This window comes from Watersipora subatra, chromosome 5, assembly GCF_963576615.1.
Source record: "Watersipora subatra chromosome 5, tzWatSuba1.1, whole genome shotgun sequence".
NCBI lineage: Eukaryota > Metazoa > Bryozoa > Gymnolaemata > Cheilostomatida > Watersiporidae > Watersipora > Watersipora subatra.
In genome coordinates, this window is record NC_088712.1 from 18400841 (window position 1) to 18428359 (window position 27519).

Sequence of the window (27519 nt, forward strand, 5' to 3'; positions counted from 1 at the left end):
GCTGTGAGCCCTCAGAGGCATCATATAAATTAAACAAGTACATCCAACTACAAGTAGGCAGTCGATCATATTGTAGTGTCAGAACTGCACAAATAAGTGAGTTGTGAACATCCAGTTACAAGGCTAGTGGTTCAAACCACACGCATGGTAAATTTTTGTCGGCAAACATTGCCTGGTTACCAAGCAACAACCATAATAATAGATGCTATTGTTTGCTTGCATTTCTCACAATCTAGCCAATTTTCATGATTAGATTTCAAGCTTAGTGTTAACGTATCAAGCATTCTAAATAAACTTCTGCCACGTAAAACAATAAAAATTGAAAAAAAATTAAATTTCAGTTAATGTGTTGTTTTTTTTAGAGAAAAACAGCTATTCTCTAATTCCTTTGGAAAAAATTTCATCAACAACATTGAAACAAGGCTAGGCACTACACTCTGATACATAATATTACTCTTGCCCTAGCTGTTGGAGAACATATACTGAATCTTTATAATTAATATGAAGTTATTAATTTTTATGCAAACATTCCAGGCTATTTATTGCACTAGTAAATGTCAGACATGTTGCATCATCCTGCAGGCTACAGAATCAGATCGTTTTATCCAGCTTTGATGGTTGTAGAAGATATAATTACACCCTATGTCTGGAAGATGAGCTGGTATTCTACCTGAAAAGTTCAAACAGCATGCAAGCTTGCCAAAATGGAGTGGTGTCGGATTACTTATGAAAGAGCTAAGGCTACATGCACACTAGCCAATTATTGAGCAGATTGCAATCATTTGATAAAATTTAAATCACTTTTATTTTCGGCTGACTAGAATGTTTCAAAAAATAGGCCGAACTGCAGTTTGAACTTGTTCAACTTGCAAATGGCTGATCGGTTATGACAACCAATTCGAACAAATTGAATACAGTTCCATTTTTTCACACGGAGCAAGCTAACATCAGCTAATAACCAATAAGAATAATGAACATGTTTATGCGAGTATTAACCATCGGTGGTATAGATCGGCCAATCAGATCCATTGTAAAGAAAACTAACAGTCGTACATATTGGCCGAAAACTAGTAACAGATTATCAGCTGTGTACCCGCAACTTTAGTTTGAATTGGGTACAGTTGGAAGGCTTACAACAATAGGTACAGTATGACACAAGACCCTGTGTACTAGTTCCTAAAGGTTTAGAAGGGAAAATGAATATATTGCGGAAGGCACTGTAGCGGTTAAATTTATTACAGGCAGCTATTAAGAGTGCTTTTAGGTTTCTTACAACACAATTGGTTATATAATTTGGGTACGCATGATGTAATAATTTCTACTTATGTAAAGGCTGGTTTACACTATATCGCCAATCTCGGCGTCGATGCCACAATACTTCGGTGATCGTCGATGATAACAATGTCAACACTATCACAAACCTATCCCGTTTGCATCAGTGACATAGAGTTTCATTTTTCTTTTTAAATTTTCGCGAAGAAACATTTTTGTTTTCGCGTGACTGAAACTAAATACTAGTCCCGCAGCAACTATCATAAACAGAAATAAATAAATCACGCTAACGGTGACCGCGAATTACTATCGCCGAAATGGTTCACATTGTACAGGCGGTCGTTGATGCTTGGCGAAAGATCGAGAAAGTTTGACAGCTGCAAACTTTCCCGACGTGTCCGCATTGCTTCGTGAATACCATTGGTTTATGGTTCACATCGACGATGAACGCCAAAAAAGAAAACGTTGACATACGGCGATATAAAATGAACCAGCCTTAGCTCTCTTCATTTTAGCAGAGCTTTGATAGGTTTTCTTGTATTGGAATACATGAGGGTATGCGACAACTGAGTTGGGGAAGGTCAGAGCTGTACAGCTTCACAGAGTCTCGCGACCAACGGAAGTGTATATGGGAGCTCGCTCATTTCCAAACAAACAGGCCACGCCCACTATTTTTATATAAGTTATAATGGAAAGGCCGCAACAGAAACCAACAGAAACTACTCCCATTGACAGTCACTTTGAAATTTGTTGTTTTATTATTTACCATTTGAAAGAGGACAAAATTCCTTACAAGAAGCTACCGATAACTTTTTTGTAAAAAAGTAAAGTCAATGCAGAAAAAGAGAGGTATTGAGAGTGAGGTATGAATATTCTATCAGAGATCAGAATGTCCATCGGGTTTGTTTGGAAACAAGCGTTTTTGTTTCCTGTTTTGGTCGCGGGGCTCTGTGAAGCTATACGGCTCTGGGTAAGGTCGGTTGGCAGTGAATAAGCCATGATATAGCATAGATATGTGGTCTCAGTTGAGGCTGCATCATATATGGCAGCTAAGCATCTTTCATTCACCACACAAACAGCAGCTCTAGTATGACAGCATGTGGAAGGCATTGACTGAGGAGTGGAGGCATTGTTTCGTAACCGCTGCCCTTACAAATGACCCTAATTATGCAGGAGCTGAGGGTAATTGAACAGAACTACTCGTTTTATGGCTGCTCAAATTAATGAGTTGCCTCTTGCCTAATAAGGTGGCATAATTACTCCTTCCTTTAGCCTTTGTTTTTAGTTTAAGGAAGGGTAGATCCTCCCACTCCTATCAGCTGCTGCTAATACTCCGAATTTATTAATACTAGTAGCTGGTTTCTTTGATTACCTTTGTGATGCGCTCTGCAAACACCTCGTACTGTTTACAAAGAGTTTTTTATCTTTAAGGCTACAAATATACAGGGTTACTTTGAGACAAGCATTTGCTAGGAGCTGTGTTGCACCTGTTTGGCAGAAGATACATTCTTTCAGCGACATTTTTCGAAATGTAAGTTACTTTCCGCTATTGGGAACTCCAATCGTGTGCAAAAGTACAGGACCGCCTATAATAATAATCTATTATTTCTGAAATATATATAACTAGTTGTAGATTGTATTAAAAAAGGACAAGAATACAAAAACTTGGTATCATCTTAATGCTCCGAATCTTCTCGATCTGTTTGTCTTATTTATTAGTATTTAAAGACAATACTCTGGCTGCTAATGGCTTTAAATGTAAATATTTTTTACCAATCCTATTTTGAGAAATAAGTGCTAAAATGTCAAAAATGCTTGAATCTACACTAATAGAGAAGTAGAATGTCAAACATTTGAGGAAACTTCAAAAATTTTAACAAAATTGAAAAAAGAATAACTACTAATTAACTTTTGCTAATATTTCATTAATACAAAGCAGATCTTATTATGTGAGAGTACTATGTAATTAGGACTAAATTTTAACTCAAAAACAATACAACAACATAACACACAAGTGGACATTTTTAAGATTAAAATGGTATATAACTTTCTTTTATTTGAGTTGCCTCTATCGGGCTTATTGAGTACTATAGTTCAAGTGTATGAAAATTATGATGATTATTGGGCGGTCTTATATTTTCGCAAATGATATAAATATAATAAATGAATGCCTCTGGCAAAAAATTATTACGTAGATTTTTTTGCTGTGAATAAAAAACAATACATTCATCTGACTTTTAAATATTACTCTTTAGCTACTTGCACTTAATCTGAGGGGATTTCCTTGGTAAGCTTTTGTCAGGTCATGACCTTTCTTACATTCTGACATCTCATTGGTTGCTTTAAACAGCTTTTAAATGGCCCAGCGATAAAACCAGTGAATTTTTACCTAAAAACCGTATGCTTCTGACATTGAAGTAATTAATGTAATTCAAGGAGTTTTTTAAATGGAGTCAAATGTATGTTGTATTTACTGTTTTTATTTTTAACCATATACTTTTATTTTATTCTTATATTACTTTTTTGGCAATAATTTCATTTTAAATAAAAATATTTGAAGTGATGCCATGCAAAAATCACAAAAACGTTAGTCAATCAAATTAATAAATAGCTTGGCATATAATGGTTAAAATACCTTTCTCTGCTAAAAGAACAGATATTGGGTGAAACATTTTAAAGAAATTAGAGATGATATTTTTTTTTTAAAACAAAACACTTACACTTTTAAAACATTTATTGCACAGTAACTCAAAGTGTGGCCAATTGCAAATCTGCATCATCCGCGTCATGGTAACATTGTGACAGCTCGTAGTTCGAGAAAAAAAGAATCCAATTAATGATGTTTGAACTCGTCTCATTCAGCATGGTGGTCTACACTCTATCGACTGAGCCAATCAGCCATCAAGTGAAACATTATGACTAAGATATTTTGATCAACGGTGTGCCTCATACCGAAAAGCAATGGTTTCAAAAGAACCTAGAAACGAATGTTTCCGTGAAAAACAAATGCTGCTCATATTTTTGGAGTTGCATATAGAACATCTCTTGTCTCCAACTTTGACTGAAACTTCGGTTAGTTTCCACCAAATCTTACCATGGCGCAATGAAACTTTTTTTTGTTGAAATTTTTAATAGGTAACACAATCTGCTGTATTTATACACTACTGTTCTGCGTAACTATGTACTACAATCAAGTTGGTGTAAAATATAGCATAAAAGTTCCTTGTTTGTATTTTCTGTAATGCTTTAGTTATAGGTCAGGACAATGTCTGGGGATTATGAGGTGTCACGTGCTACCATGCAGATCAGCATGGGGAGTTTTAATAGAGCTTCTCAATCACCTGCAAGGACTGCCACTGTAATTGGACAGGCTCAAAAAGATGGCATGAACAGGGTGAGTAACAAGAAAACTTGCCTTTCGTTGTCAGGTGACTAAAGCACCATAATGAAAAAGAATTTACCGGAAGATATATGTGAGCGATACTGAATCAGTGATGTGTTAGACTTAGATAGCCAGATTACAGGCATTTTAGTGATTCCATTTCTATTCAATGTACAAAGCGTCTCAGAGCCAGCTTATCTACCGCATAAATTCTGACAGCAATAGCCTTTGACCGTTACTGGCAGTTTAATGTATGTCGTTTGATTGTCTCAATGCCTAAACTAGAAGGCTGATTTTTCTCATAGAAAGTCATCATCGAGTATTGTAAACACGTCATAATAGTTCTGCTGTTTCATTTATTATATTTCAATTTTGCAATGTGCATACAGTAAAACATATAACTATACTTTTTAATTGCCTGTTAAAATATAGCATCGAATACCAAAGGTAAATGCCATCAAAGTGAGCACTTGTTGGCAGGTGTCGAAGTGGTTGTAGTAGACTAGAAACAAAATGAAAGCTGAAGCACCCTGGAGAGGAAGTAAGTAGTGAACATACTAGAGCTAGTATCAGACTTTCAATGACTCTTCTCAACTTACTAGAGCCAGAGAACGCAGGCAAAATATTTTGTGTTTGATATCGACATTTTTATTTATAAATAAAAAACACAAAAAATATACATATATATTATATACATATATACTGTATATATATGTACATATATATATGTAAAATAATACATATCTATGATATGTAAATATCTACAAATGTAGATATAGGTATATACTTGCTGTAGTAATCACCTGATCAGAGCAGACCTATATCTGTTTGAAACAGATCTGTAGTGATTAACTAATAGCTAAGTACTCTGTGCATTATACATTGTATTATAGATATTTTATCTCACAATCACAAACTGCAGCTTTGATCATTGACAATTGAAGCGCACCACAACAAAACAATAAATACCATAAACAGCCCACTCACAATGGTTGTATTGTACACTATTGTTGAACATCTCAATAAGTACTTTGTTTCAAGTGCTTGTATTATAGTTGCTTTGAGTTTGTTTATTATAATTTCATTATGTTTAGAAGAGCTAGTATTAGTACGTACTTGGAGTTAAACTGATATTATCAATTTGTTGTTATAAACTAGTTATTAACTTATTACAGAGGCTACGCATAGAATAACATTATGCAGCAAGCATTACACAAATGGCCTATTGTAAAACCAAAAAGCCAACGGCTCTCATATTTTTGAAACTGTCTCCCCTGTCTGGTGATAATCTGGATATGTTGTTTTATGTTTTAGTATGTAGTCGGTTAGTTATTCAATTAATTTATGATAGCGAAATCTGTTTTTTAAAAAGTTTTCAAAATAAAAGCAAAGTTTACTTTTAACTAGCTGAAAAATGTGTTTTGACACTGTATTATACATGTGCTGGCCTCACTCTAATAACACATCTAAGGTAGAGCCAATCATACTAATCTGGTGCAAAAACATCCCTGATCAAGAAGATAGATTCCCCAGGAAGAGGCCTTACCATTGAACAACTTCGGTTTGGTTGACGCATGCAATTATCCCAAATGTGGATAACTCGGGTGCTTAAGTATTGGTAGTAGGGGACTGCGTATGCGCTATCCTTTGAAATTAACAAAAGAAATATGTGTATCAGCATGCAAAAGCTATGCTCTTAAATCGAACGAAGAGGCTTGAGTTGATACAAGAGACTATTGATATAAGTGGTCTGCACCAACTTATAATGTATGCAGATGGTATTTGACAAGGTTTTGTTGTATTGAAAGATTAAATTTAAATGCATTTGACTGTATTTTCTACATTTAAATTGAGAATAATCAAAGATAGCTGTGGATGAGATAAGGAAATTCTATGCATAGCTTCATTAGGAGCGATTCAGCACATGTTATTAGTTTATCACTGACACGGCTGAATTAAACTCCCAATAAAATGTTGCAAACTGACTTTCTGTCGGATTGTTGATGTGACATTCAAATCTTCTGTGATATGGATTGTTCATTGCTAGAGTTTAATCGCTATAGCTGGACAGACAACAAATGATGACGACATGGTCTGAAAACAACCAAGGGTGACAAATTCAAAATTTCCATGAAGGTTCACTTTTTATTACAAATTCTCTCTTACTCAGGGCATCCGACTCATTGTGCATGGCTCACATGTTTACAGGAAGTTATGTCATTCAGCTCTGACCTATAGCCGTTGTTAATGCAAATATATGCCATTAATTGGCACTTGCTTGGCATGTTAAGAGTACAGGTGAAATGTATGTCTGAATAAAGTAGGCCTTGTGAATGCAGGCCCTAGCAAGGGAATCATTACACAAAGTGGATTAGCATATTCTATACAAGTGCTTATTCTATACAAGTGATCGTTTGTGGCAAATGTACATATTCGTAGCTGAGCTGTAGAACAGACAGAACTGCAGTTATGTTTCCTACTTATTTTGGCTTGGTATAGATGTAAAAGCGTCTTATAATGAAGGGAATTGTTTCGCTGTTGTTGAGTTACTCAGTTGGAAATAATTGTTTTCCTAGCATTTTTGCATCTTTTGTTATTCATGTAAACATAATAGAATATTAGTCGCTGTAAGGTAGTTTTACAATAAAATTAAATAAATTCATTAGATTTGATGGCTATTAGGAATGAACAAGTTTCTCTCTCCAACTTAACCTGAAACTGTTAAAAAGATTAAAAACTGTTAAAAGATTTTATTGTTGAGTACCAGCCATGATGGTTTGAACCAGTAAAATTCAGCTGACGAGTAACACTGATGAGTAACGCTGATGCTGTAACCAGTATTCTGTACAACCTAACACTATGTTTTTTTATGCGTATGACTCCCATCATGCGGATTTCTATGGACATTTGCATGATGCGGATTGACTCCGGCGCCTTGTTGAAAAAAAGTAGGGAATTGTACGCTAAAAGTTAATTATTAGTGACGTAGCTAGCAATGTACGTGTTAGTCGCGCAAACTCGTGAAACTCGATCGAGAAAGGACGAGCGGAAGTATTGAAAATGTTTAACATTGAATAGCTAGAGGGGTATTTTACTGCGCATTATTAGAAAGCATGATGGATTCGATAAAGCGAGTTTGACAAGCTTGATAAGATTTGATAAGTTTGATAAGATTCGATAAGTTTGATAAGATTCGATAAGCTAAGCGAGTTTTGCCAATCGCAAAACTCGCTTAGCTTGCAGACATATGCCATTTTCATGGTGCGGCTAACTTACAGATTTCAGATACTTCAAATTTGTGCATCATGAGTGTGGGATGTAATTAGGAAGCAATTTAGGAAGTGCTTTTTTTAGATAGACAGCTAGACTGCTGTAAAATCGCTCTGCTACGAATAAGAGTGATGCCTTGGGAACTCGTACCAACAAGCAAGTTATACTAAGGCTAAATAAGGCAATACAATAGAAAAATGTTAACTAGAAGTTTAAATTTTGTTATTCCCTGTATTTAAGCTTCTGACAACCTTCTTCCTCCAGGGCTACCCTCAAGAAGCTTATCAACCAACTTCAGGATATCAAAATTACCAGCAACCTGACTCCGCTTTCAACACTTCTCACCAACAGCCAGCCTATCAGCAGTCTCAAAATTACCAAGCAGCCAATCAACAGCCATATAGTTACCAGCCAGCAGCTTCGCAATCACTGAGCTACCAAGCAGCCAATCAATCGCAACACCATTACCCTTCAACCAATCAACATCATGGCTTCGATCAAAGATCAGGTATGCCTTCAATGCTAGTATTGCTGCAATTTAATGCATAATAATTTCCATCGCTCTTTTCAAAAAGTGATTTTAATGGGTTTGCAAGCAACTTTAGCCTATCTTAAGATTAAAATAGTAATGAATTATAAGATGATGGTGCAACAACTCAGCCTTTAGGGCATTAAAATTATGGTACAAACCTGAAAATCAACATACCTGTAGAAGCTGCATTAAAACGTTGACTAACAAACAATTGGGTCATTACAGACCCTGCAATCATCGGTGTCTAAGTTCAACATGTTGAAAGTCCATTACATAAAATGGCAAAATGGCACTGCAGTGCAGTAGGGTAACTGCAATGGTAGCTGTAATGTACTGGGTGTGGGTGTTATTATATACAACAAACAGCAATAATAAAAGGAAAAGATTATATGTTTATATTTTTCCCTCTGCAATAAGAGAAATGCAATATTAGTCAATATTAGAAGTAAAATGCACTGATATTATTAGAATAACCAATATTATTAATATAGCAATAATAGAAAACCAATGCGCAATTTTGTTTACATTTTAAAATGTCATAGCTAACAATATCAAGAAGTTGTGATATTTATATAGATTTTAAAAAAATCTATTTAAAAAGTGTTTGGTCATGACAAACAGCAATAATGAAAGGAAAAGATTATATGTTTATATCTATCCTCCTGCAATAGGAGAAATGCAATATTGGCCAATATTAGAAGTAAAATGCACTGATATTATTAGAATAACCAATATTATTAATATAGTAATACAGTAATAATAGAAAACCAATGCACAATTTTGTTTACATTTCAAAACGTCATAGCTGACAATATCAAGAAGTTGTGATATTTATATAGATTTTTAGAAAATCTATTTAACAAAACTATTTACAAAAAATAATAACAGCAATATATTACCCATCATCGATGTTGTTAGTGTGACTATTACACTTCAATAGTCATCCAAACTTATAATTAAATACTGTAATAATCTCATAAGAATCGTTAGAAAAAAATACCATCGTCATTTCCTTTACTTTCATTGCTTTGGACATCAGTTAGCATACCAAAGTACTCAAAAGTTTCCAAAATGTCAGTTACTTTGAAATCAGCAAAAAAGAAACGATTTCTGTACTTCCACGTTAATTACAGAAATCTTCGGCAATTTGACAATGCTATAGACTGGTGAAATGTGCACGTTATTTTTTCGTGAAATGCGCACGACTTAATTGTTCCATTCTCTGTCGCTCGGCATTTTGTTTGCCGGTCTTAACTTTTATTAAACCAAGCTTTTCAAGCGTTTTGTGACGATTTTCGGCCAAATTAATCTGTCTATTTGTGTATAATCCGATCAGATGGGTACGATTTAAGAGACTGTCGACAATTTACAAAGACTTGGTAACATATTTAAATAGGCTTATATGTGTTTTGTATCGTTATTATACTTTAATGACTCTACAAAACGACGGTTAAATTTGTTGATGAGATTTTGAAACAAGGGTTTGCGACGTTGTTGATGAATAATTTTCGTAAGTTGTGTGCACATGCATTTATCATAAAAACTCTCAAACTTCGCTCCCACTCGTTTGGTTGTTGGATTATTATTATTATCATTATTATTAATATTATCATTATCATTGTTATTAATACTATTATGATAGACATTGTTGTAAAGACTGTGATGCAACATGTTACAAGACTATCACCTGTTATTTTAGTATTGCTTGCCATGACAATTTTAAAGGATGTGGGTTTGTAAACTTCTGCATGTTGCAACCGTCAAATATCTACCTACAGGTTTGTTCAGTCAAACCTCTACACACCAATACATTTAAAACTCTGCTTACAAGTACAGTGAACACCCTACATACCGATACAGTCAAATCCTTTATTCATTAGTACATTCAAACCTCTACATAAAAGTACAGTCAAACCTCTACGTAAAAGTACAGTCAAACCTCTACATATGGCATTAATTAGTCTGCAATCTTTTTATGCTATGAGCATTTTATGTAGGAACATATACTCCCTTGAGAATACACTGTAGATTGCATAACTGGTTTGCTTGTTAGCTCTGTGTAGCTGGTTGTTAATAATACTGCAGTTAGTTGTTACACTGACATCTCTCAGGTATTAGTGGTCATAGAAAAGCTCAACAAGGTGTACAATCAGTTAAGTAATCATGATCTTTACTTAGTAGATTTTCAAAATCCAGTCTGAAGCAAACATTCACTACTTTCCTTGTATAAGGTCAGGTGTAGGAGTCAAAGGATCGGTTAGACTCCGGTGACTAATTATAACTGCTGCTAATGGTTTTATGGGTAACAGCTGATGTATTCATTATTCCAAGAGCAGCATAAGGTCTGCTCCTCGCTTATGCTGCTGGCATCCGCTGCCCGGCGTTTTCATTAATTGAGTAGATGTATTGTGTTGGCTAATGGAACTTTATTGTAATTTGTCTAGCTAATTCTCTTGTGGGTTGATTAGGCATTGTTCTGGGTACACTAAGGCACTACTTACAGATTTGCTCCTGTAGTTGCAATCCATTGTATTTCCTGTCGTGTGAAATTTTATTAACGCTGCGTCTAGATTCTCAAAAGAGTAGCCTACATATGGAAAGTAGTATCTAAAAATATCTATCAATGGATAGGGGTGTGTTAAAAGAGCACCCATAATCTAGTGATCTAGAACGCCTGAGCCGCAAACCACAGGATGGGTTTTAATTTTCAAAAAATGGCCATTGCTTGTGACAGGAATGATATCCAAACTTAAATTGCTTTCTACAACTGGGCATGTCTCCAGTCATCGAGATTTCCTTATCACTGGACTCAGACATGTCCATCTAAAATCACAGAGCCATTGTCTGTACAACAATGCTCTTAAAACATGCATAGCCTATGCAAGCAGTAAGCTAAGCGGACAACCTAATCAATCTTAACATAAGAATTTGGTTAGGCATACAAAAACTTGGAATTTACTCTAATAAATCTTGGAGACTTGGTAGAGTTACATACTCTACGTGCCAAATTCCCAGTGTTTCACAGGTAATAAAATAATTAACCAATAAATTTGAGTAACTTACTTGGTAAACTAAGTAGTCTAAAGTTTTACTAAAACAATAGCCTTGTTTGAAGCCAGCTTAATAGTCGTTACATTACGCGTATTGATCAACCGTGCTAGTTAATAACACAAGCGCTTTAAGTGTGAGTATTTTATCCGATATAAGGCATATAAATGCAATCATTCATTACTTCAGTCTGTTGAACGTCGGTCAGTTTGCAGACTCGGAAGTTTTGAGATCAAATCCTCTGCAAAGCAGATTTTCTATTGCTAGAATGTAAGCTCTGTAACTGTACACACAGATGACAGACCATCAAACAAACATTGAGATTTAGACACCGTAAAACCTCTAATTGAATGTCACCTCTATTTGAACGCCGCCTTCAATTGACCATCATCCTGAGAAAATGGTTGAAAAATAGACCGCCACTCTCCAATTGAACACCACTTCTATTTGACCGCTATTTTGACATTATTTGAACTTTCCGAGCCCATATTATCAACTGATCAGTAAAAAAGTATATATCAATAACAGTCAATTTTCTCGTTGTCCAATTCTGAAGCTTTTAATTTTTGTCGTTAAAACTTTGAAAGCAACACCGTAGCAATAATCAATAACGGTCTCAGGCTAGTAGTAGCTTTCTGTTTAACACGGTCTTTCTACTTCTAAGTAGCCTGCATATAAAATGTATAAAAAACGGCTTAAATTTAGGATGGTAGATGAACTTTCAAAGCAGTGCTATAGAAAATAATTGCTGTCTCAGGCTAATAGTGGTTCCTTGTTTAACGCGGTCCTGATGCTTCAAAGTACATGTACATATATAAAAAAACGGTTTAAAATTACGACGGTATATGGAACTTTGAAAGCAACGCCATAAAAATAACTAACAACTATCTCAGGCTAATAAACAAGGAACGATCCTTGTTTAACGCGGTCCTAATACTTCGAAAAAAATGCATAAAAAAACTGGTTAGCAAGTTTTGGACCAAAGGTTATACGTGTAGCGAGCAAACTTATGGCACTGCATCAATGCTAAATGCAGCGCATGACAGTTTTGCTCTGCCGAAAAATTGTTTGGGCGCTAATATCGACTCGTTCAGCAGTGCAGAAAAAGAATTGAAGCCAGAAGATATTGTGGAAAGTATTGGACAACTAAAAGATGTTCATTCAATTGAAAGCAACAATCAGAATGCAGCTATCCAAGCAAACGATGGAAATATTTTTTTAGTTTAAAACGTTATTTTTTGTTTCAACGTGTAATATAAGTATGGTTCGTTAGTATCACTTGTTCATAAATACATACTTGTATCATTTGATAGATTTTTATTTTATAACTTATATAACTTATAAAGAAACGCAGACACATGTCGTGATAGCAACATAACATTTAATTTTTGGAGTAAATGAAGCCCCGTAAGTCGAGCTCTGAGATCTGGTTGAGTCTCATTAATTTCTTTCTCTAAACTTTTCATGGTTTGTTTGTAATAACTTTGGTTACTTCTGTTGAGATGTACATTATGTTTGGCAGAGGATTAAATATGGTTCTTATGTGCCACCTTTTTACTAGACTAAATCTTTCTAATTAGGCAATTCATCAGCTCATTTTTTGCTACTTTCACTTGAGTCAACTTGCAACATATTTTAAACAAATTCTGCTTACGTGATTAGACGAGGGCCAGCAAGGGCCTCAGGAAATACTCAGCCCAGGTGGAAAACATGGACCTAAGCCTATGAAGAAATGGACCCCTAAGAACAAACCTGCTCATCAGCAGGTGAGAAGGCAGTCATTAGACTTGGTCACCTTCAGTTAGATAGTCAGCACTATTGTATAGAGAATCAGCTTAAAAATCATCCGTATAAAATTTGAGTTTTAAGCATGTCCCAAGTTGGTGATATGATGTTACATGAATAACACTATAGTTTTCTGAAAATAGGAGTTTATTTGAGTCAAATTGTGTGTAATAAGTGGTAGCGCTACATTTCATTAAGCTAAATATACATAACCATCTCCATGCCTCTTGTGGTCAAAACCAAACAGTCAGTTTTGGGTTTTTCTGGTAAGGTAACAATAATTTTTCAAAATAGAAATGTCAAATACCATAAGTAACATGGTAAATTTGTTGCCAGTTGAGAAAAGGATTTACGCCTATGAGAGTAATTAGGCTATACCATCCTCTGGTATCAAATTGAGTGACAAAAAGGCTTTACATTGTTATGACATCTTGAAACTTATACAAAGGCTCAATGAAATATCAACAATTATAGTTACATGATAATAAATAACAAAAACATCCTTCTGAAATTTTTTGGCAAAGCAATCAAAGACACTCACAAGCACTGTTGGAGTTGTCTTCCAAAATAATTGTGTATAATAATGGTTGTAAATGTTCCCCGCATTCCATTAGTAAAAATGATAGTTTGTGTAGTCTTACTACAGTTTAAAGTTTGAAATTTTATTTTTAGCAGTAAAAATAAGAAATAGATCAAAATAAAAACATTTTTTCATTATTATTAAACCTGTTACTTTGGTTATTAGAAAACATTTGACAACCCGACGTCTGTTACTAATCTACTAACTTTCTAACTCCCATAATATTTTTAGCTGGGTCTTACCAAAAGCTGTTTGAAGTTAAATTGTTTCAGCAAAAACTAAGACTCAACCTATTATGAAACTTTACTTTTTGAAAACGCTAGCCGCACAAGACTGCCTCAATTCTAAAGAATACAGTATCAAAGTATAAGTCAACTCTATCTGAATATAATTTAACTCAATACAAGTATAACTAAATTTCATCTAAATGTAGCTCACACCATCTAAGTAGAACTAAACTCAATCTCCATACAACTCAATTCGATCTAAATATAACTCAACTCATTATCAGTATAAATCAACTTGATCTAAGTTCAATTCAACCCAATCTAAGTATACAGTAGCTCAACTCAATCTAAATTTACCTCAAATTAATCAAGTATAAATCATTTCAATCTAACTCAACTCACAACTAACAAAGTTTTGTATCTGAGTTATTTATTAAAAATGGATGCTTAAATTATAGACCTCTTTTTAGGAAACTAATGGTCACCAGCAACAAGCAAGTAAACAGCCTGAACAAGGACGAGGCCAGTTAGGACCGCAGGTAAATTTTTATCTATAAGTTATTACTATTATCAGCTGACTTGTTCATAACATAAATCTTGTTTGCTCATTAGTGAGGTGTTCTGTATTTTAATAGAGAACTTCTTACTGCTTTCTAGAGATGAGGAAACATAATACATGAGGTATTTCTTATGGTGTGTTCCATTTGACCCACCTTTATGTAGCTCAGCCAACCCTTGTCGTCAGTACCTGATTATCAACCCTTTAAGTAGATAAGCTCTGCCGGCTGTTTTTTTAAAAATGAGTTGTAAAATCCAAGATAACAATTTAAAAAAAGCACCTTTTTGAAAAAAGAACACAAACAGATGGTTGTGTTCCTGTCTCATGTGCTTGTATACGGTAGAAGCTCCTATAACGTAAATAATCTGTTCCGAGAATGTTAAGGTTATAAAAATTTTATGTATTTCTATCCGTAAAGTATATGGAAATTGCTTGCTCTGTTTTAAAATCATCCAAAACGCATCCTATTAGCCTTTTAAATAGGAAAAAACTAAATTTAACGTTTCAACTTCATTATTTTTATAGTAACCTTATCATTAATGGTTTTTGTCAACATTTGTTCTCTTTTTCGTCGCGTTCACTTGGTTTATGGTTCATGATTACGACAATTTTCTATTGAGTTAAAAGAAGCGAACACCTTAAATACCAGATTAACTTGATTTTTCTTTATCTTTCTAAATAGCAGAGCCTATTGTAAAACGAAAAAAATTTGTTTTTGTCTGAAATAAAGCAAAGCAAAGATATATTTTTACTATCATAAAATCAGTGTCTGTCTGTTCCTTCGCTGTACAAAATCAAGGTTGAAGGTTAGAATAAAACAGTGATTTCAACACGATTCCAACTTGAGGCAGTTTGATTGATAGGCCGACAGTCTAGCTTCTGCACTAACTGACCACCTTCAGATGTTTCTAAAAAATTGTGCAGATAAATTTTTTCTGTGCTTTATCGTCGTACCTGATGATGCCTCATGGCAAGCTAAACTGCCAGGGTACAGTTTAACAAAAGAAAAAAGAATATTTTTAATGGTAACTGTGGTGCTTTCGTTATTTTTATTAAAGTTGAGAACTTGCACCGAGTTGCCAATCTACGTTATCTGGAATTTCTCATGTAATTTAAAGTAAAAACCTTTCATAAATTCTTTACATTAATATTTATCTTAATTGGATGCTACATTATCGGTGGTTAAGGTTATAGGAGCGTCTACTGTATATCACATTTTTGTTGTTATGCTAGTCTGGCTGGCTTACTATTATTGTAAAGTAGAAAATTATGAATTTAGAGTGCAAAATCCCATCAGCTACCAAACCTTTGTGTTCAAAAACCATCCTAAACAGACCGTAATGACAAAACACATTTGAGAACGATTACAAAAAAACTAAATATTCAAGTTGCAGCACTTGCAATCATTTGGTGGAAGTTGAAGAGCTGATTTTCCATCCCGATATTCTTTGTCAGTATTCCACATTAAATATAAACCCTTGAATCAATGTATTAAACTAAATTGTTTTGGTCATACCCTTCATCCCCAAGTTGTTATTCAGCGAAAACTGACAAATTTTATGTAATGACTTTGGAGTGCTGACCTTGCATCCAACTATCATTTATTGGTTTATCAATCTAAATGTGAAACATTGATGAAAATAATTAATTGTGAGTAACCTTGTGTGTTTCCCTGTAATATAATATATAGTTTATTACCAAATCTACCAGCATTTAAAGGTAGGTATCTCTTGCTAGTGACTGTGCTTTTTTACATATATTTTTTATCCATTCATCAAATTCGATTTATATGTTCCTAATTTTGATATTTCTACTATACATAGAATGAAGAATTTACAAGATAACAATTATTACTTGGATAATCTAAAGTCAGTCATTTCTCTCTGTACTTATCTCTTGTAACCTACATTTCTTTGCTGGTTCACACAGGAATCTTTTGACAATGGTTTATGTAATAAAATTTTATAAAACCTTTAATCAAGGCTACAAAATAGCTTCATTGAATGTGATTTCTTTGCACAAACTCGGAGCTCCATATAAGAAGAGTGTGTAGACTCCTGCTTCTCTGCTTCTGATTGCATGTCAGGAGCACCATGACCTCATCTAGTGATGAGTGAGAAGTGCTGCTAACTCTTCTGTTCAGAATATACAGATACTTTTATTTGGCGGTACATAATCATTTAAGTTTTTTCAACTTTTGGTGCCACAAAAACAAATAAAAAGAAATGTATTGCCATGAAGTTTTTTTAAAAAGTATAACACAGTAGCAGTGACATTTTCTTCTTCTAGCCTTTGTAATACAATAATAAAATTATAGCTTTTGTACGTATTTGGCCAAAAAGTTAAGTAGCATCCAACATTTTAATCCTGAAACATCCTGAAAATCAAATCATCTCCAACACCAAAATCAATTGCCAACGATATAAGAATACTGATGTGTTCTGATAAAATTTCCTAACCTTTTGCATATGTTCATCTTTAAGCTTTGGATAGTGTGGTTCTTACAAGGAGTTGTGTGCTCAATCTATTTAATCTCGATCTCAATTGTGCTCAATCTAGTAAACTGTTTGCTACGGAATTTAGCTATGAAAAGCTAAGAAGCTATGAAAGTTCTGTGATAAGGACAGTTGGTATAAGGTCACTTTGATGTTTTGTGATGTATTTTGCATTTTGTATTTTGTAGTTGCTACAGTGTATGTATATGTTGGATGTATGCATGAATAAATAATGCATTAGAGAAGTGACCTGTGAATGACAAATATGAACATTGTACAACAGGTCCCCAAACTTTAGGGGCTATTTTAAGTACATTGGACCCTGCCATACGATTTTGATTTGTTCAAGTGTTAGCATCATATGACAGAAATATCGAATAGTGGTATAGAACCCTATACTAATTCTCTAATGCAATCACCTCCTGGTAAAAAATCATCAAAATTTTATGTACCGTACATATTAAAAGTTGGTAAAATATAATATGTTAACCTTAGTAACTATAGTTACCTACCTTAACTTTAGTGCATTTAGTGGTCATGATCTGTAATAAAATGTAATGTTACATTGTAATTTGTGCCAGAAGTACTGTAGGAAGCTCTTACTTTGGAGACAGATGCATAACATGAACATTGAATTTAACTTAAATTAATTTAGCTCAATAAACACACGCTTAAAGCTAAGTTTTAGTGTGTATTTTACTGAAGTTCAACTTTTTTATCGCTAAAATTTTATCACCTATCTGTTTCCAGCTTCATTTTCACAAGAACTAATAATGAATAACACTGAACTGAGTGAGATCGAGCATCGTATCTCTTTCATTCGTTGTTAGAGGAATTTTGGCAAATAGCAAATCGACATATTTGTTATTATGACATAATAAGCACACCTACCAAACTTGAATTTCTAGAAAATTTTTTGTTGATTTCGTATGAAAAAAAATATTGCGTATAGAGAGGGCAAAAAATCAGTGTGTTCTACATTGCAGGGTAAAACATTGTATAACGGGGTCATCGTAATCCAATCGCGCACTGTAATTGACTGTAGCTATCACTTGAAAACTTATGCAATTATTGGTCTGAGAAGTGATAGCAAGTGCTCCAGGGAATAAGTAACATTTGAACACATAGGTGGTCTTAAATAACTTGGGCTTCTGTTAAAATCCCAGCTATATAGTTTAGTCTTTTTCCACGAATGATGTTTTGCGTAAAACAGATTAGTGTATCCGATCTATCGATGACTCCAATAAAGCAGACCTACTAAAACATTTTTAGATTGTGTAGGTAGCCTTAGGTAACTCTGGCTCTCTCTGGTATGACCTTGTTCTCAAAACTCTCGTTAGCATAAACATGGGTGATTAGAAATTACTTCTCATGGGACACAAATCAGGATTTTAGGGAAAATGGAGTTAGTTTACATTTACCCTACAAGGTAACACTATTTGATTGATATAAAAAATTGCAAATTTATGGGCAGACAATTTTCCGAATGGTTTAAAATGCTTTTCGATTGTTTACTTAATGTTACCTTTTGGTATTGCGTTTAGGAGGGAGATGTTATAGATTACATTGTCTATGTTGTGCTTACATACACATGTGTTCTTAAGCACTTGTTATCACACTTGAGCAGAAGCTGGTTGTGTCGGTGATCAGAGTAAAGCTTACATATACCAATTCATATTAGTATCTACCTAACTAGAGCATGCCGCACATTAATATATGTCAAGGAAGCAGTTCAGCTGACTCTGATGACCAGTTTTCAACCTTGACCTATTATGTACTGTATTTTAAAGGTTTTTAGGTAAAGTTGTTAGTTTTGTTTTAAAAGCTACAATAGTATAACTACTACATAAAATTAAAAACTAGTCACCAGCTATAGTAAAAAACATAGCTAAGTTCCAAACATTTTGTAACCAATGCTGGGGGTTACAGTCATGTCCATTTCCAGTGCTCCACATTTTTTACAAAATTACAAGCTTTTCCGAATTCAGCATGGCGCTGCCATTTCAAATGTCTCCTGCAGTTTTTTACTGTAAAATCACATCCAAAAACTTATAACAATCAAGTCAATGATGTTGACAATTAATTTATTCTCGTATGTGCTCTTTCATGAATACAACATTCCTTGAAAATGCATAAAAAGACCACTTCCACGAAATATAATTTTGTGAATAGTATTGTCTAATAGGGTATAATACAATATAATATAACTTCTATTTTTTAGAAATCTCACATTTTATATTACCGTAAAACCTCTAATTGAATGCCACTTCTATTTGACCGCCACAACAGAAGAAGGGTTGAAAAAGTGAGCGCCATAGCGTTCACTTAGAAGTTTTACGGTATTTGATAAATGTTTACAGGATGCTGGTGTTCCTAGTTGGCAACAACAACAACAACAGCAACAACAACAACAGGTTAGGTTTTCACCCCAACCACAAGTTTCCTCTGCAAATCAGCTGCAAAGAGGCTTTCAGCCAGCCAATCAGACGCCTGCTAATAACAGAACACCTTTCAGCGAGGGAGTGAAACCTCCTCAAAAGCCAGCTAAACCACCACACTCAAATCCAGGGTTTAAAGGAGGTTTGGGTGGAGTTGGACCATCCCAACCCTTGGATTCATCAGTATCAGCTGCTATGGCTATAGAAGCGACTGCAGAAATCCAAGGTAATATATAACCTTTTACATCAAAGTGAGATGTCTTTCAAAGCTCACTTTACAGTATTGTATGGCTGCATGAACGGTCAAAGTTTAATAATTAGTGGCAATTGTCATGAGGGAAAACAGGAACAGTTTTCAATTATTACCATCTATCACGAGATACTAGTTGAGATATCTAATTGCTAACGCAGTCATTTGGGTTGGTTCACCTTTGGGTTGGTGGACCTTTTTTGGGTGGTACATTCGGTCAAAGAAGAATTTGGCTTCAGTTACCACTATAGTTGGGCTATTGATTTTAAGGGTGCATTTGTATTACCTATTCACTTTCTGGAATTGCGTAGAAACCTTTTCTCACTGGCTGGGGAACGTAATGAGCAATTGGTGTGACCTGAAAAACCCATAAACTTGGAGTTATCTTATAAACTCCTCTTATATGCGATTAATTGGTCTGCTATTATGAAACTGTCAAATTTAATAATCATATAGTGAATGGAATGCGAGATAGAAAGGTGATAGAGCAATTCAGGTTAATTGAAGGTCACTTATGCACTCAGTAAGTAACAGAACAGCCGTAGCCTACTAGTCTGGAATACCTGACCTGTAGGCAGCGGGTTGAGTTTGAATTTCCAACAATGACACTTGTGATGGTAGGAATGACGTCAAACCTTAAATTTTTCAGTAGTTGAGGCTTCATTGGCATTGAGCCAAGATGCCAACATGAAGTACAGTAGACCCTTGCAATTCAACATTAATTTGTACCATTGTTGACATTACCGTAAGCGTCAGTGTTGGCATTGACGTCAGTGTTGGCATTGTAAGGCAGAAATGTCATATAGAGTGGTGTTGAAACCTATAATAGTTCCTATCAATCTCAGAATCTAAGGCTAACGAATTAAAGTTACATATGTACTTATATAATTATATACACATAATTATACATTTTTTCTGGCAGCATGGCTGTTCTGTTAAAAACGTATAATCAGAGGTAACAGTTTTGGTTTATTGGTGAGGCGGGCAAATAAAATAGTGAAATATGGTTTTTCGTGCCTTGTATCCACACACAAAAACTTTCATTCTAGTTCTTTTGGTAATAGTTGCATGTAGTATATTGTCGACGGCACAAGAAAATGTGAGAGTTTTTGCTGATGGTATTTTTGAATGTCATTTCTCCAGCTACGCGTTGTCTGCCTCTGCTGTCGGCTGAACTATTAGAGATAAAACGACTTGATCCAAAGAAAGAGGTGCTTGACTGATACAGCAGGCACATGTCAAAACCAGGATTTTTAAATCAAAGTTTAGACTTTAACTTATACACTGGGTCGACTTGTACACCGAAATCGAGGGTAAATTAAATTTACAGTTTGTTATGTTAAGCGCATCACAAAAGTCTAGTATACCAAATGCATTGCTGTCAAGTTTCTCTCCCACCGTCGTTAGCCACTATCTCTGTCTCAAAGGTAAAGAACTCCATGCAGTACTGTTCAGAGTAATGTTACACAGTATTACCTACCATAACTACATAATAGGTATTTTTTACTGTGTAAGTGTAGGTAATGGATTACAACAATTAAAAACACGTTTTTCCATTGTAATATTCTGTTTTCAGGTAATATTTTTCACAGCATGGAACGGATTAATTTGTATTTAGTAATTCTATATGAAAAATACTGCTTTGAGATACGAGCACATTAACATGCCAGTTTGTATGTCGAGTTGTCACTGTACTTAAAAGCATTTTCATGCTTGTATTATCTAGCAATTCCTGCAAATATTCTCTGATTCAATGCATCTAGATGCTTACGGCATAGTTTTGATTGCATACACAGGTGTCAGAAATCGTATGTCAGCACTGCGACTTGAGGCTGATAAGGCCAACGAGAGAGCAGACGACTTACAAAAGGATGTCACTGATTTGAGGCAGAAGTTGTATGAGACCGAGAAGGAAAGAGACAGCTATCACAGGTTTGTGAATTATACTACTAATTATTACCAATAATACAATATATTTATTATATAATTATTGGTATTATGCAGAGCTACTAACACACAACAGGACATATCAATTTAATGTTTGAAGCTTTCTGTAATGAGCTAAAGATAACTTGAAATTTTTTTTATAAATTTTATCAGACAGTATGGGTATTTTTCTGTTGTTAGCAAATTTTTGAGGTGATCTGGCTATCAGGATGTTTCAAGATTAAAATCGATAAAACTTGATGGCAGCCAAAATACTGAGCAAAAATACGAGGAAATGACGTGACTAGTTACTATAGTTGCTATAGTTAATATCTGCGTTCAAGTTGCAGCAGTGTGAGGTTCTATTATGACGATCTCTTTGCAACTATAGACGGAATAATCACACTTTCGACTGATACAAGCGTTTTAACCGCGATCTAGTTTTGTTAATCTTAAAACATCTGGGCAGTCAAATCGCCGAAAAACATCAAAAACCATCGCAAATAATAAAAAAATACTGATACTTTTGGATAAAATCTACAAAAATGTTGTGTAAGTTCTCCTGCAAAGCTAATTCACACTATTTTGCCATACGTCAGCATTAATCCCACAATACTTTGGTGATAATCTGAGATAACATTGTTCATTCTATCTCAAAGCCGTCCCCGTTTACATCTGTCAATAGTTAGTGAAATACCATTTTCATTATACAATGCACCCACAGAAATGACAAAATACAACTTTCTTAAATAAAACTATAGATCAAGCAATCCCTGACAGCCAAACACCATCACTGAAGTGGTACACCTTGCACAAGCTTTCGTGAATGTTCTGTGAACCATTGGGAATGTTTGACAACTGCAATATTCTCCAAAGTATCTGCGTTGCTTTGATGATGCCATCAGTTTACGATACACATAATCGACAAATAATCGTAGCGAGGAAAATGCTGACATTCGACGATATAGTGTGAACCTTTAGTTACAGAAAGGCCATAAGAGGAGGTAAACGAGATTACTATTAAGTTTCGCCTTGCAATTTTAAAGTGAGCTACACATACATTCTGTCCTTCCATCACAGATATTTGCTTTAGCTTTTTTGACTGTTTTCAGCATTCAATTCGAACCATCTTAACAATTTTTAGAATCAAGTTGGAGTTATCTTCCACTTTTTGCCTGCAGTAATAAATGACCAAAGCAAGATGTGTAGACAATTGAACTGAAAGCATTGTAGCAATAACTAAACACACCTGTTTTTGCTGAGTGATCATCTATGGTTTTTAAAAATTTACAAAGAACTAAAGCTAGGTTGTTCAATGATCTGGTGAGAGGCATACACATATGTAATAAGGGCTCTAAGGCTCAGTGTCACATACCATTATACTGTACTTCACAAATTTAACCACAATTCTACTTCAAGTTTGAGAGGTGTTTGATTGTAATACAAATTCCATTAATGTATCTCATTGGATGATGCCATAAATGTCAGGGATAAAAACAAACCGTAGTTAAACTTTAAAAAAATGGTGCTATGTTATACTAAAAACTGTTTTATTAATAAATGCTGAGAAAGTTTTGAATTTTTTAACAAAACATTGAAATAGTATTCTTTTGTCAAAATTGATATGATATTCAGCAAAAGTTTTTTATAAAAATTGTTGCATCTAACAGTTTTGTTTTAAACTTTTATTGAACATGAACAGAATTAGGTCATGCTTAATCAAAGGAATCTACTGAATCTTATGAGAGAATTGCTATTTGGCAAGCTAGAGAAAGACCTTAAAATAAACAGGTACAATGTGTGATAGTGTAGAAAACTCCTTATTAAAATTTTCACCAAAACCGCAAACTATTATGAATACTTGCAGTAAGTCCAGCATTGCAGAGGATTTATTTTATTTTCAGTCAGAAAGCCAACAACATTTGTGTAAATTTTCAACGTAAATTGCTAAACTGCTTTCATGACAACAGCCCATGAACGTGTTCGTTGATGGTAATTGTCATTAATGCATGCAAATACACCTTCTTGAGTTCCTAAGCAGATGGGTGTTTAAAGATTTGGTTCTAAAAATGAGACAGAGCTTAAAAATAAATATTTTATTAACCTGGAGCATACTCATGTGAAGTTCAGATGAAATTTGTCAAAAAATGTTGAATTGTGGACTTACAGACAGACACACCACATTACAAAGTGGGGATTTATAAATGGGAATTAAAAACCTGCTAACTAAATTATTCAAAATATTGTGTGTGAGCAGAAACTGAGTAGAAATCATAACATTTACAGACAAAAGGATGAATTGGAGGATAAAGCGTTTGATCTTGACAAAGAACTAAGGGAGTTGGCTGGGAGACTCACCGATTCTGACAGGAGTCAAACCAACCTCTCTAATGATGTATGCTTTATGACTATTAGTTCTCTAGTTGTAAACCCAATGGCTCTAGTTTTTGTGCCATTTTAAACTAGATTTCGAAAAAGGCTAAAGAAAAGGATAAAACAGGGAAAAGATGGAGTTGCATGACCATGTGTGCAAACATTGAAAAGTTTTACTATGATAAGAGCCATGTCCATCTGTCCGAAGCCACTGTTGAAAAAAAAGAAAATTGCATCAGGCTTCGAACCTGTTCTCTATAAAAGTACTGAATTTGCAAGAATGTTTGTTATGGAGTGAAAAGCTACAATTCACCAACTGATTTCAACTTTATATAAAGTGGTGCTGTTGAAAGAGTGTCACTTCTAACATTTGAAATTTAATATTTGGATAATAACGATGGTTAAGATAATGCTTGTTTATTTTGTTTCTATTGTAGTCCAAAAACTTGTAGCACTTCTATTAGAAGAATAATAAAGGTACCAAAACATTTTAATGGGTACCATACAACAATTATCTTAATAAAATATTTTTCAAATTATGAAATAACGTACTTAAGAAAAAACCTAAAAAAACAGAACATGAAATTAATGAGTAAACAGCTAGATGTGATGCCCTTATGAGTTTTTTTCTCGGTTTAAAAAAGTACATCTTTTGCTTCAAGCATCACTTGAAAAATATTCCTCTTGAACGAACCAAATATTTGTTATTCTTAGATCTAAGGTGATTAGTAATAATATGATTTCTAATGCATAAAAATTTTGTGAACTTTTCACTCAAAAACTTGTTAAAGGTTGACTTGCAACAAAAGTTACATTACAGTTATTTGGTATTAAAAGGTTCACCATGTCTTTCTCTGTTGTGTTGTATGTGCCAAACATGTAGAAATGTCCTTACAAGCTCTTAAAAGCTCAAAAACGAACAGTTAGTTACAGCCATCACAGAAACTCTGTAGGTTGGAATCCTTCTCAAAATGGCTCAAATGTGACATAGTTAAACATGGCGTGCTTCTGTTTACAAATTCATGCAACTACAATCGTCGAAATATTTTCACAAATATACTTCATGCATTCAATGAAACCATGTCTGCTCAAAGTGACTGCATTATCATTGTAATGCAGTCACTTTGAGCACCGCTATCTCAAAACTTAATCTAACAATCAGTTAAAATTTTTAACCTTAGCTCGAAGGGGTGCATATCATCCTCTGATAAACATGAGAAGACTGTTGGTCATTGGTGATGGTAAAAAATGCTGTAGAAATTGTTCGCGCTATTTATTGGAAACATGGGTCACATGATCAGATTACGACTAGATGATTAGACCAAGCTGAAACAAAACTGTAAAGTAGCGAGCATCTATATTTGATAGGGGATTTTCAGTAGAACCCGAAGTGTTTTTCATAAACTACGCACATCAAAGTATGTCATCAAAATAAAAGGATTTCAACCTAAGGCCTTTATTTTTAATGGTTCGTTTTTAAGCTTTTAAGATATGGTAATCACAATTCTACATACTTTTAACCTACAATGCGGCAGAGTAAAACATGGTAAATTTTTTGATAACAAATAACCGTAGTGTGAATTTTGTTGCGAGTCAACCTTTAAGCATTTCATATGCGTTGAGACGTCGAGACATGTTGAGCTCTCATTTAGTAAGAAGAAACTGTGTGTATAAATTTGATGATTTAATGTCATTGTTATAGTGCAAAAGCTATTATAGCCTGGGTACCTTGAATAGACCCATAATGGGAATGTTTAAAAAATTTGTAAATATTTATAAAAATATGGTTCATGACAAAATTTCAACAGTTATTTTAGAAATTATTTTCTTTTACAAATTTTCCTTTTTCAATATAGGACATATGCTAAAATATCAGATGAGGACAACTTATTTTAGTAAACACAACAATTACTTTAATGTAAGGAAAATCAGAAATTTTTTTGAATGTTGTAGTCTTTTACACTTCATATTTTAGAGAGTTTTATTCCTAATTTTGTTATATAATTTCATTTTTCTGATGCCGTTGTATCTCGGATTGATCAGCCACAATTGTCCTGTGTATGTGGTGCAGGTTAAAGCTATGAGTGAAAGAATGACCTTCATGGAGACCTCTGAAGAAAGATACAAACAGGAAGTGCACGAGGCTAAAGAATTAGCTGCTAAGGTACATAATAATATTTTAAACAATTCTTATATCTTTCTCTGAATGTATATAGTAAGCTAATACTTTCAGAAGTTAAAGTTGTTGCCAGGTAAATATTATATAAAAAATTTCTTTGAAGAAAATTTGTTTTCAGTTTTTTGTTTCATTTTCTTGAATGAAGTGTTTAAGTGATAACACTGGAAACCTTTACTGATGGAATAGCAGATTTTTTACAAAATTGAGATTTTATAATCATTTTAATATTATTTGTTGGTAAAAAATAAACCATGTCCAAAATATGTTTTGGTTTTAAACAAACTTTGTAAACAAAATAATTTGTTTGGAAAATCGACAAAAATATGACCTAAATTTATTCCGTTTTCTTTTATAAAATAACCAAAATAAAAATGAAACTTAAAATGTGTCCTTGTTTATAGCTATGCCACGTAAACATTGGTATTCTAATTGTAAATAGACAAAAACTAAGCGTAAATAGCTTCTGTTCCTGATGAAAAATTTGTAACCTAGCAACATAACGTATTTAAAACAATTATTTCTATAGTCTGATCAGATGGCACAAGACTACAAGCGATCTCTCGCCAAGCTACAACTGGACAACGACAAGTTGGATCAAGAGCTCAACAGTTTTTCTGAAAAAGAAAGACAACTCTTGCATCAGCTCAAGGAAACAGAGGACAGGGTATGTACACGAGGCAGCTGGAAATACGTTAAAGCCATATGCCGCTATTCAAAGTATACATGATGTGTATAGCGCTAGTGCTAACTCAAGATTGTACATTATGGCAGAAAGTCTAGAATCGAGTTGGCTAGTGTACGATTGGAGGTTGTAAGCAGAGTTTGTTATAAAAGCTTACCACTTTTTCTGTAGTTTATAAAACAATTTATTGAAGCTTCTGACTTGAAGGTTTCTTTACACAATGCTTAATGATAAACTTACAAAAAATTTTAGTAAACTTTATCAACAATTATTGATAGATTTTTATTATCTGCGGTAGATTTTATTTTTGAAGTGATCTGACTTGCAGAATGTTTTAAGATTAAAAGTAGCAATACTTGATCGTGATTAAAAAGCTCAGAAAAATACTTTTGAAATAAAATCACTAGTTATTATCGGTTATTTTTATTGAGAGTTGATATTGACTACTGCGTTCAAGTTACAATGTTGCTCGTCTCTATTCCGTTGGTCTATTTGCTACTGTTTTCATTTGAGCATTTTTT

General features: G+C 34.1%; 1 protein-coding gene and 1 non-coding gene across 2 annotated transcripts in view; both read left to right on the plus strand.

Annotated features, from left to right (window-relative positions):
• Positions 1–2731: 2731 nt before the first annotated feature.
• The window catches only part of LOC137396567 (golgin subfamily A member 6-like protein 7), a 30064-nt gene continuing 5276 nt past the window's right edge, over positions 2732–27519 (plus strand). Inside the window, exons 1-10 of the mRNA XM_068082880.1 lie at positions 2732–2803; positions 4523–4666; positions 8189–8432; positions 13167–13270; positions 14567–14635; positions 19511–19814; positions 21635–21770; positions 24051–24159; positions 26209–26301; positions 26843–26980. Coding sequence (XP_067938981.1) covers positions 4538–4666; positions 8189–8432; positions 13167–13270; positions 14567–14635; positions 19511–19814; positions 21635–21770; positions 24051–24159; positions 26209–26301; positions 26843–26980 — 1326 coding nt within the window. The 5' untranslated portion in view covers positions 2732–2803; positions 4523–4537. The remainder of the gene's footprint in view (positions 2804–4522; positions 4667–8188; positions 8433–13166; positions 13271–14566; positions 14636–19510; positions 19815–21634; positions 21771–24050; positions 24160–26208; positions 26302–26842; positions 26981–27519) is intronic.
• LOC137397830 (U1 spliceosomal RNA) lies at positions 6138–6304 on the plus strand. Its single transcript, XR_010978878.1, has one exon. It is a non-coding gene; the product is annotated as a U1 spliceosomal RNA (small nuclear RNA).